This window comes from Drosophila virilis, chromosome X (assembly GCF_030788295.1).
Source record: "Drosophila virilis strain 15010-1051.87 chromosome X, Dvir_AGI_RSII-ME, whole genome shotgun sequence".
Lineage (NCBI taxonomy): Eukaryota > Metazoa > Arthropoda > Insecta > Diptera > Drosophilidae > Drosophila > Drosophila virilis.
The window spans coordinates 2813411-2825692 of record NC_091543.1 but is presented as its reverse complement, the minus strand read 5'-3'; the positions used below and the strand labels follow the sequence as shown (position 1 = coordinate 2825692).

The following is a 12282-nucleotide window of genomic DNA, read 5'->3' as shown; positions in this document are numbered from 1 at the left end:
CATGATTTTTGGTCAAATTTCATGTGAAAATGGTTACCTCGAACATCGTCAAAATATCATATATAGACATTGATCAAAATTTCCCACCCCCATAACTCGGTCAAATCTCATCCGATTTTCACGAGGTTTGGCTATTTTCTCTTGGTTTAGCCTCTAGATGAATTTGCCATCAAAACCTGGCAACATGATTTTTGGTCAAATTTCTTGTGAACATGGTTACCTCGAACATCGTCAAAATATCATATATAGACATTGGTCAAAACTTCTTACCCCCATAACTCGGTCAAATCTCATCCGATTTTCACGAGGTTTGGTTCTTTTCTCTTGGTTTAGCCTCTAGTTCATTTTGGCATCAAAACCCGGCAACATGATTTTAGGTCAAGTTTCATGTGAAAATGGTTCCCTCAAACATCGTCAAAATATCATATATAGACATTGGTCAAAACTTCTCACACCCATAACTCGGTCAAATCTCATCCAATTTTCACGAGGTTTGGTTTTTTTCTCTTGGTTTAGCCTCTAGATGAATTTGGCATCAAAACCTGGCAACATGATTTTTGGTCAAATTTCATGTGAAAATGGTTACCTCGAACATCGTCAAAATATCATATATAGACATTGGTCAAAATTTCTCACCCCCATAACTCGGTCAAATCTCATCCAATTTTCACGAGGTTTGGATCTTTTCTCTTGGTTTAGCCTCTAGATCATTTTGGCATCAAAACCCGGCAACATGATTTTTGGTCAAATTTCGTGTGAAAATGGTTACCTCGAACATCGTCAAAATATCATATATAGACATTGGTCAAAATTTCTCACCCCCATAACTCGGCCAAATCTCATCCAATTTTCACGAGGTTTGGTTCTTTTCTCTTGGTTTAGCCTCTAGATGAATTTGGCATCAAAACCTGGCAACATGATTTTTGGTCAAATTTCTTGTGAAAATGGTTCCCTCGAACATCGTCAAAATATCATATATAGACATTGGTCAAAATTTCTCACCCCCATAACTCGGCCAAATCTCATCCAATTTTCACGAGGTTTGAATCTTTTCTCTTGGTTTAGCCTCTAGATCATTTTGGCATCAAAACCCGGCAACATGATTGTTGTTCAAATTTCATGTGAAAATGGTTACCTCGAACATCGTCAAAATATCTTATATAGACATTGGTCAAAACTTCTCACCCCCATAACTCGGTCAAATCTCATCCAATTTTCACGAGGTTTGGATCTTTTCTCTTGGTTTAGCCTCTAGATCATTTTGGCATCAAAACCCGGCAACATGATTTTAGGTCAAATTTCATGTGAAAATGGTTCCCTCGAACATCGTCAAAATATCATATATAGACATTGGTCAAAACTTCTCACCCCCATAACTCGGTCAAATCTCATCCAATTTTCACGAGGTTTGGTTCTTTTCTCTTGGTTTAGCCTCTAGATGAATTTGGCATCAAAACCTGGCAACATGATTTTTGGTCAAATTTCATGTGAAAATGGTTACCTCGAACATCGTCAAAATATCATATATAGACATTGGTCAAAATTTCTCACCCCCATAACTCGGTCAAATCTCATCCAATTTTCACGAGGTTTGGTTCTTTTCTCTTGGTTTAGCCTCTAGATGAATTTGGCATCAAAACCTGGCAACATGATTTTTGGTCAAATTTAATGTGAAAATGGTTACCTCGAACATCGTCAAAATATCATATATAGACATTGGTCAAAATTTCTCACCCCCATAACTCGGCCAAATCTCATCCAATTTTCACGAGGTTTGAATCTTTTCTCTTGGTTTAGCCTCTAGATCATTTTGGCACCAAAACCTGGCAACATGATTTTTGGTCAAATTTCATGTGAAAATGGTTACCTCGAACATCGTCAAAATATCTTATATAGACATTGGTCAAAACTTCTCACCCCCATAACTCGGTCAAATCTCATCCAATTTTCACGAGGTTTGGATCTTTTCTCTTGGTTTAGCCTCTAGATCATTTTGGCATCAAAACCCGGCAACATGATTTTTGGTCAAATTTCATGTGAAAATGGTTACCTCGAACATCGTCAAAATATCATATATAGACATTGGTCAAAACTTCTCACCCCCATAACTCGGTCAAATCTCATCCAATTTTCACGAGGTTTGGTTCTTTTCTCTTGGTTTAGCCTCTAGATGAATTTGGCATCAAAACCTGGCAACATGATTTTTAGTCAAATTTCTTGTGGAAATGGTTCCCTCGAACATCGTCAAAATATCATATATAGACATTGGTCAAAATTTCTCACCCCCATAACTCGGTCAAATCTCATCCAATTTTCACGAGGTTTGGCTCTTTTCTCTTGGTTTAGCCTCTAGATGAATTTGGCATCAAAACCTGGCAACATGATTTTTGGTCGAATTTCTTGTGAAAATGGTTCCCTCGAACATCGTCAAAATATCATATATAGACATTGGTCAAAATTTCCCACCCCCATAACTCGGTCAAATCTTATCCAATTTTTACGAGGTTTGGCTCTTTTCTCTTGGTTTAGCCTCTAGATGAATTTGGCATCAAAACCTGGCAACATGATTTTTAGTCAAATTTCTTGTGGAAATGGTTCCCTCGAACATCGTCAAAATATCATATATAGACATTGGTCAAAATTTCTCACCCCCATAACTCGGCCAAATCTCATCCAATTTTCACGAGGTTTGGTTCTTTTCTCTTGGTTTAGCCTCTAGATGAATTTGGCATCAAAACCTGGCAACATGATTTTTAGTCAAATTTCTTGTGGAAATGGTTCTCTCGAACATCGTCAAAATATCATATATAGACATTGGTCAAAATTTCTCACCCCCATAACTCGGCCAAATCTCATCCAATTTTCACGAGGTTTGGTTCTTTTCTCTTGGTTTAGCCTCTAGATGAATTTGGCATCAAAACCTGGCAACATGATTTTTAGTCAAATTTCTTGTGGAAATGGTTCCCTCGAACATCGTCAAAATATCATATATAGACATTGGTCAAAATTTCTCACCCCCATAACTCGGCCAAATCTCATCCAATTTTCACGAGGTTTGGTTCTTTTCTCTTGGTTTAGCCTCTAGATCATTTTGGCACCAAAACCTGGCAACATGATTTTTGGTCAAATTTCATGTGAAAATGGTTACCTCGAACATCGTCAAAATATCTTATATAGACATTGGTCAAAACTTCTCACCCCCATAACTCGGTCAAATCTCATCCAATTTTCACGAGGTTTGGTTCTTTTCTCTTGGTTTAGCCTCTAGATGAATTTGGCATCAAAACCTGGCAACATGATTTTTGGTCAAATTTCATGTGAAAATGGTTACCTCGAACATCGTCAAAATATCATATATAGACATTGGTCAAAATTTCTCACCCCCATAACTCGGCCAAATCTCATCCAATTTTCACGAGGTTTGGATCTTTTCTCTTGGTTTAGCCTCTAGATCATTTTGGCATCAAAACCCGGCAACATGATTGTTGTTCAAATTTCATGTGAAAATGGTTACCTCGAACATCGTCAAAATATCTTATATAGACATTGGTCAAAATTTCTCACCCCCATAACTCGGTCAAATCTCATCCAATTTTCACGAGGTTTGGATCTTTTCTCTTGGTTTAGCCTCTAGATCATTTTGGCATCAAAGCCCGGCAACATGATTTTTGGTCAAATTTCATGTGAAAATGGTTACCTCGAACATCGTCAAAATATCATATATAGACATTGGTCAAAACTTCTCACCCCCATAACTCGGTCAAATCTCATCCAATTTTCACGAGGTTTGGTTCTTTTCTCTTGGTTTAGCCTCTAGATGAATTTGGCATCAAAACCTGGCAACATGATTTTTAGTCAAATTTCTTGTGGAAATGGTTCCCTCGAACATCGTCAAAATATCATATATAGACATTGGTCAAAATTTCTCACCCCCATAACTCGGTCAAATCTCATCCAATTTTCACGAGGTTTGGCTCTTTTCTCTTGGTTTAGCCTCTAGATGAATTTGGCATCAAACCTGGCAACATGATTTTTGGTCGAATTTCTTGTGAAAATGGTTCCCTCGAACATCGTCAAAATATCATATATAGACATTGGTCAAAATTTCCCACCCCCATAACTCGGTCAAATCTTATCCAATTTTCACGAGGTTTGGCTCTTTTCTCTTGGTTTAGCCTCTAGATGAATTTGGCATCAAAACCTGGCAACATGATTTTTAGTCAAATTTCTTGTGAAAATGGTTCCCTCGAACATCGTCAAAATATCATATATAGACATTGGTCAAAATTTCTCACCCCCATAACTCGGCCAAATCTCATCCAATTTTCACGAGGTTTGGTTCTTTTCTCTTGGTTTAGCCTCTAGATGAATTTGGCATCAAAACCTGGCAACATGATTTTTAGTCAAATTTCTTGTGGAAATGGTTCTCTCGAACATCGTCAAAATATCATATATAGACATTGGTCAAAATTTCTCACCCCCATAACTCGGCCAAATCTCATCCAATTTTCACGAGGTTTGGTTCTTTTCTCTTGGTTTAGCCTCTAGATGAATTTGGCATCAAAACCTGGCAACATGATTTTTAGTCAAATTTCTTGTGGAAATGGTTCCCTCGAACATCGTCAAAATATCATATATAGACATTGATCAAAATTTCCCACCCCCATAACTCGGTCAAATCTCATCCGATTTTCACGAGGTTTGGCTATTTTCTCTTGGTTTAGCCTCTAGATGAATTTGCCATCAAAACCTGGCAACATGATTTTTGGTCAAATTTCTTGTGAAAATAGTTCCCTCGAACATCGTCAAAATATCATATATAGACATTGGTCAAAACTTCTTACCCCCATAACTCGGTCAAATCTCATCCGATTTTCACGAGGTTTGGTTCTTTTCTCTTGGTTTAGCCTCTAGATGAATTTGGCATCAAAACCTGGCAACATGATTTTTGGTCAAATTTCTTGTGAAAATGGTTCCTCGAACATCGTCAAAATATCATATATAGACATTGGTCAAAACTTCTTACCCCCATAACTCGGTCAAATCTCATCCGATTTTCACGAGGTTTGGTTCTTTTCTCTTGGTTTAGCCTCTAGATCATTTTGGCATCAAAACCCGGCAACATGATTGTTGTTCAAATTTCATGTGAAAATGGTTACCTCGAACATCGTCAAAATATCTTATATAGACATTGGTCAAAACTTCTTACCCCCATAACTCGGTCAAATCTCATCCGATTTTCACGAGGTTTGGCTCTTTTCTCTTGGTTTAGCCTCTAGATGAATTTGACATCAAAACCTGGCAACATGATTTTTGGTCAAATTTCTTGTGAAAATGGTTCCCTCGAACATCGTCAAAATATCATATATAGACATTGATCAAAATTTCCCACCCCCATAACTCGGTCAAATCTCATCCAATTTTCACGAGGTTTGGATCTTTTCTCTTGGTTTAGCCTCTAGATGAATTTGGCACCAAAACCTGGCAACATGATTTTTGGTCAAATTTCATATGAAAATGGTTACCTCGAACATCGTCAAAATATCTTATATAGACATTGGTCAAAACTTCTCACCCCCATAACTCGGTCAAACCTCATCCAATTTTCACGAGGTTTGGTTCTTTTCTCTTGGTTTAGCCTCTAGATGAATTTGGCATCAAAACCTGGCAACATGATTTTTGGTCAAATTTCATGTGAAAATGGTTACCTCGAACATCGTCAAAATATCATATATAGACATTGGTCAAAATTTCTCACCCCCATAACTCGGCCAAATCTCATCCAATTTTCACGAGGTTTGGATCTTTTCTCTTGGTTTAGCCTCTAGATCATTTTGGCATCAAAACCCGGCAACATGATTGTTGTTCAAATTTCATGTGAAAATGGTTACCTCGAACATCGTCAAAATATCTTATATAGACATTGGTCAAAATTTCTCACCCCCATAACTCGGTCAAATCTCATCCAATTTTCACGAGGTTTGGATCTTTTCTCTTGGTTTAGCCTCTAGATCATTTTGGCATCAAAACCCGGCAACATGATTTTTGGTCAAATTTCATGTGAAAATGGTTACCTCTAACATCGTCAAAATATCATATATAGACATTGGTCAAAACTTCTCACCCCCATAACTCGGTCAAATCTCATCCAATTTTCACGAGGTTTGGTTCTTTTCTCTTGGTTTAGCCTCTAGATGAATTTGGCATCAAAACCTGGCAACATGATTTTTAGTCAAATTTCTTGTGGAAATGGTTCCCTCGAACATCGTCAAAATATCATATATAGACATTGGTCAAAATTTCTCACCCCCATAACTCGGTCAAATCTCATCCAATTTTCACGAGGTTTGGCTCTTTTCTCTTGGTTTAGCCTCTAGATGAATTTGGCATCAAAACCTGGCAACATGATTTTTGGTCGAATTTCTTGTGAAAATGGTTCCCTCGAACATCGTCAAAATATCATATATAGACATTGGTCAAAATTTCCCACCCCCATAACTCGGTCAAATCTTATCCAATTTTCACGAGGTTTGGCTCTTTTCTCTTGGTTTAGCCTCTAGATGAATTTGGCATCAAAACCTGGCAACATGATTTTTAGTCAAATTTCTTGTGGAAATGGTTCCCTCGAACATCGTCAAAATATCATATATAGACATTGGTCAAAATTTCTCACCCCCATAACTCGGCCAAATCTCATCCAATTTTCACGAGGTTTGGTTCTTTTCTCTTGGTTTAGCCTCTAGATGAATTTGGCATCAAAACCTGGCAACATGATTTTTGGTCGAATTTCTTGTGAAAATGGTTCCCTCGAACATCGTCAAAATATCATATATAGACATTGGTCAAAACCAACCTGGCGCCACAAAAGGTAATCAGGTATTAAGTACTGCAGTCGTTTGAAGTACTATTTGGAAAGCGTGCTGTTTGCAGGGTAGCTGCGTTTGACAGTCTTTTTATGCTAATGGGGCATTTGCTCAGTTGATTTATGTCAATGTGAACATACTAGGACCTTATGCAGTACCGAGTTCTATCGATATTGATGTCACACCAGCTTTTGTTAGGCAGCACCGACACGCTCTTGCAAAAGACTTTACAAGAAGATGTTTAAAGAAGTTTGCTGCAGTCGATAGGTCGAAATAATAGGCTGGAGACTTTTCTGGGACTTTTCTGAAGGTTTAAACAAAGAAAGAACATTAATTTGTTGTAATCATTAGCTAATAAGGTGCAGCTACATTTTGCTCTTGGCAAATATATCTTCCTCTTCAAGTAGTTCCCTTTCACTTCAAATTGTTGAGGGACACGCTGAGTGAGGGTATTTGAAAAGAAGACATAGCATAACGCTGTAGCTGGTAGCTAGTAGCTCCAGGAAGCAGCAACGATTCCAGCGACTCCCTTTCTCAACTTCCGCTTTGGCTTGCAGCAATTTCTTTTGGCTTTATTGCCCCCCCTCCCTTTTCACAGTCGTCGGCCGACGACACCCATTCCCCCTCTTCTTCTAACAGAGCAGACTTTACATCCTACATCCCCCCATAAGTCGCACCCCTTGCGCCGTGGACTGTATGCTCACCCGCTGCGGCAGAACGCATATAGCATAAATTTTGAATACGGCGGGGCAGAGATTGGGTTGGGGCTGGGGCTGGGACTGGGGCTGAGGGGGGTTGGTCCGAAAGAAAAATAGCGAAAATTGTCTGTCGCTTGATAAAACGGAAGCAGAACTTGCCCATAAACGAAATGTGGCAACTGAGTGTAAACTTTATTGGCGCCCGACCGACTGGCGACAACGTTTGCCAGAACTCAGCCGGAGACGGAGCCGGAGTCGGCGAGATGGAGTGGGGAGTTGGAGAGTGGAGCAGGAGTCGGTGGCACATCCATATCCAGAAATAGAAGCATGTTGAACCGTGTTGACTCATGCGACACGCATTTGGCGAAGGAAGCCCCCAGACATGCCCGGCGCAATGGCGTCTCGATGGCTGCCAGCGAGACATGAGACGCCAAAAGCGAGAAGCGAGCAGCAAAAAACAGCAACAAAAAAGAGAAGCTGCTTTGTTTGTTTTGTCTGCCTCATTTCTCACACTAAAGGGGAAGTCCTACATTAGTTGATTTCATGCGCTGTTTACATTGGCAGCGAATTATGCGCATTGAAAAGCCAAAGATTTGGCTGCCAACTGCTTTGCCGCTTCTCCCTCCCTTCCGTCCAACCTACCCAAACGGGGTCTACGGCCTGCCAGCGCCTAGTTCCTATATCCGGGTGTCATTGACGAGAATTTTTTGCATTTTGCATCTCTTAACGGGGCTCCAGCGTGTAAAATGAGACTTTGCTAGACAAATTTCTTCAACGGGGTATAAGTGTTTTTTTTTTTTTTTTGTTTTTTTTGCGTACAGTTTGGCTTAGCTTAAAGCCCTGCCACATTAATGCATTTCTCGTTCTGTTTTTGTCTCTCGACTGAAATATTTTTCCTTTTCTTTTCTCATTCGCAGAGGTCCTGTCCAGCTGGGAGGAATGGTGGACATACGATGGCATTTCCGGTAAGTTACATATTTATTCGAATCCAGAAGTAAATTTCAATGGAATTTAAAGTGTGCGTAAAATGTGGAAAGAACAAACACTCTGCAGACATTGGCGAGCATTCACTCGTTAACAAATGTAACGAGTGGCAAATACTCGCTGCACTCAATCGATAGAGCGAATAAATTTGTCACTCCCGCCCTTTGTAAATACCAAGTGCTGGGTTAAAGCTCAAGCGAATATTTTAAATGCCTGAGCAAACAAATGCAAATGAACAGAGTTAACAAGTGAATAAAAACCCGACTTGGCGTATCATATTTAAATGTAACTCATTCAAGCTTAACTAATTTACAAATGCATTCATAAGTTTTGAGCATTCGAAACATTTGTGGGTACTCGAATGTATTCCAAAGGAGGAACAAGTATTTGATTGGAAATAAAGTGGAAAATGTATAAAGATGGAGATTCATTGACAGCAATATAACAGAGAGATGTAAAACAACATATGGAAGAGAAAATAAGAGAAGGAAAGCTAACAGATGATGAAGAAGATATAGATACAGACAAAGATACAGATACAGATACAGATACAGATACTGATATAGAGATATAGAGATACAGAAATATGGAGATATAGAGATATAGAGGTATAGAGATATAGAGATATAGAGACATAGAGATGGAGAGATACAGATGGAGATAGAGATGGTGATAAAGATGGAGATGGAGATAGACATAAAGATAGAGAGAGAGTGAGAGAGAGAGAGAGAGAGAGAGAGAGAGAGAGAGAGAGATATAGAGAGAGAGAGAGATAGAGGGAGAGTGAGAGAGAGAGAGAGAGAGAGAGATGGCTGCTGCTATCTGACATTTGATCCGATTGAATTGGTTTGTGCAAATTAAATATGAAAGTGAGGAAAATAAATAAAATAAACGGCAACATATTTGTGGATAATGCTGCCGAGTTGCAACGAGTTTTGCGTGGGCTGTACGGGGCCTATGCCGACCGGGACGGTGGCCATTTTTGTTGCAGGTTGCAGCAGGACGCAGTTTTATTAATGCACCAGGGGCAGCGGCAAGGCTAGAGGTAGAGGTAGAGGTTCAGTCAGGCGACAGACAAAGCAAAAACAAAACTGGCAACAAAACGAATGAATAAGTGAATAAATGAATGAGTGAGTAAACGAATGAGTGAGTGAGTGAGTGAATGAATGCAAACACAAAATGAGCATCAACAGCAGCATGCAGCATGGGGGAGGCGTGGCAGGGAGCCACAAAAGTTGCGCTGACACGCGGCGCTTTTTAAACTTTGCCATTCAATGCCTAGGAGCAAGGTGTGCCTGCGAGAGGGTGTGCGAGCCTGTATGTGTATTTGCATGTGCGTGTGTGCGTGTGTGTGTGTGTGTGTGTGTGTGTGTATGTTGTGTCACTTATCATCAATATGTACACACAGCACAGCTATTCTCTTCCTCTCCCTCACATCGCCAGCTTTCTGAGGTAGTTCATAGGCACACCCTCTAAAATGAGCTCTACCGGGTCTACCTAAGCACCCGCTCATTGCGTAAATCGAGCAAAAATAGATACCGCTTGGGGTTTCTGTGCAGCTCATTAAATTTGTCATATTTTGTGGTTGGGCCTACGAAATCAACTCTGGCAAATATCTCTTTGTACCCATTAAAAATGGTTGAAAATGGCAGAAGGTAGCATAAGCGAACCCTAAGAGTATAAATGTTCTTGTTCAACCATGTCCGTCTATCTCAGAAACTTTTGGAGCTATTTGAATTATAAAATTATAATAACTATATAATTATTTATTATTAATTACTTAAGCTTAACTCAAAGACAATAGAGCCCAGGGTATATGCTAGTCGTGCACGCCCGATTAGCGCACTCTTAATTAATTTTCTTCTTTTTTTTTTCGTATTTGGATTGCGAAAAAATGCAACAGCAGAAATATTTAATTTTTTCCATATGGCCAACCCCCTCTCTACCCCTTCCCCCGCGCAACCCCTTAAACTCCTCTTACAGGGCTGACAGGGGAAGGGAGAAGTTTGTTGTTTTGAAAAGTTTCGACAGTTTCTGTCCATCATATCAAATTGAACATTTCGCAGCTCGGGCAAAACAACATTCGCAGCGCAGCGCCAACTATCGCTTAGCTAGGCTGCGGTCAGGGGAGGGCAGGGGGCAGGGTGGGCCAGCTTCGGGGTTAAGTGTAGTTGATGGGCGTGGCAACTCCCATTTGGTATCATTTAATTGCTATTTAAACTGACGGACAGCGAACCGAACCGAACGGTGTGAGCAGGAGGAGCTTATGAAATTTCATTTGGTGTTTGAACTGTCGACTCGTTGTTTACAATTCGGCTGGATGTTAGGGGGTCGAGGGGTCAAGGGCTCGATTTCCATTTGCCCAGCACTGCTGCGAGGACAACCGATTGACAGTCAGTCAAACTGGCAGCTATCATTCAGGTCCTTTGTATACCCTGTACAAATAAAGTGCACACAAGCTGGGCACGTTTTTTGGTCTCGTCTTGAATGAAGCTTCTCTCGAGAGCGCAGATTGATTTTAAGGTTTCGATAGTTCTGCAGCTAAGAAAGAAGCTGGCAAAAGCTGGCTGCTATAACACGTGTTATCAAATATATCACACCTTGTATACCCTGTACATGTGTAGTGCACAATCTTTGGCAAGTCTCGAATGTATCTTGTGTCCAGAGTTCCGATTGATTTTAAGCTTTCGACAACTCTCTCAGCTCTGCACATCTCGCAAAGCTGGCTGCTCTGACACGCGTTATCATACCCTGGGATTTTTGGCAGCTAGATTTTGTTAGCCATAGTACTATTTCATTTCCGAGCTGAGCTAACTATACCTACACATAGGGCATCCACTTGTCGACTATTGGCTGCTTTATTAATTATTTATTGTTTTTTTTTTTTTGATCAATTTTTGTTTCGACATTTGTTACTTGCAGGTCCCAGCTTCTGGGGCCTCATCAATCCGCAGTGGAATATGTGCAACAAAGGACGCCGCCAGTCGCCCATTGATGTGGTGCCCGACAAGCTGCTCTTCGATCCGTACCTGCGACCGCTGCACATTGATAAGCACAAGGTAAGCCCGACCCCACCGGAAAGGACACAGCCCCTCGTTATCTCTCTCTCTCTCTCTCTCTACCGCTCTCTACCGTTCTCTCTGTTTGACTAACACCGAGTGTCGTCAACAGGTTTCCGGCACGCTGCACAACACGGGTCAATCACTCGTCTTTCGCGTGGACAAGGACACAAAGCAGCACGTGAACATATCCGGAGGTCCTTTGGCCTATCGCTACCAATTCGAGGAGATTTACATACACTACGGCACCGAGAACAGTCGCGGCTCCGAGCACTTCATACAGGGCTACAGTTTCCCGGGCGAGGTAAGTCAATCAGCGTCGGGCCGGTCCCGACCGAGCAACCAGCAGCAATATTAATGTTGTAACATATTCCACAATACACACTCATACACACACACACACACACACACACGCATACAGATACAAATCTATGGCTTCAACAAGGAGCTGTACCACAACATGTCCGAGGCGCAGCATAAATCACAGGGCATTGTCGGGCTCTCGTTGATGGTGCAAATTGGCGAAACGCCCAATCCAGAGCTGCGCATCATAACAAGCACATTCAACAAGGTGCTCTATAAAGGTGAGTGCCCATCCCTAACCGATAGTATCGGCACGTGTTATTTTAAGTACAATCAATTTCGCATTCAAAAAGCAACGTTTAAAGCACGAGTCCG

The 12282-nt window shown here is 40.7% G+C and overlaps 1 protein-coding gene and 1 long non-coding RNA gene across 4 annotated transcripts in view; one reads left to right on the top strand and one right to left on the bottom strand.

Moving 5' to 3' along the window:
• Window positions 1-12282, bottom strand: part of LOC138911008 (uncharacterized) — a 220360-nt gene that overhangs the window by 166484 nt on the left and 41594 nt on the right. The window lies entirely within an intron of this gene.
• The window catches only part of CARPA (Carbonic anhydrase-related protein A), a 40531-nt gene that overhangs the window by 20804 nt on the left and 7445 nt on the right, over window positions 1-12282 (top strand). Inside the window, exons 2-5 of the mRNA XM_002058070.4 lie at window positions 8479-8526; window positions 11468-11604; window positions 11717-11908; window positions 12026-12188. Coding sequence (XP_002058106.2) covers window positions 8479-8526; window positions 11468-11604; window positions 11717-11908; window positions 12026-12188 — 540 coding nt within the window. The remainder of the gene's footprint in view (window positions 1-8478; window positions 8527-11467; window positions 11605-11716; window positions 11909-12025; window positions 12189-12282) is intronic.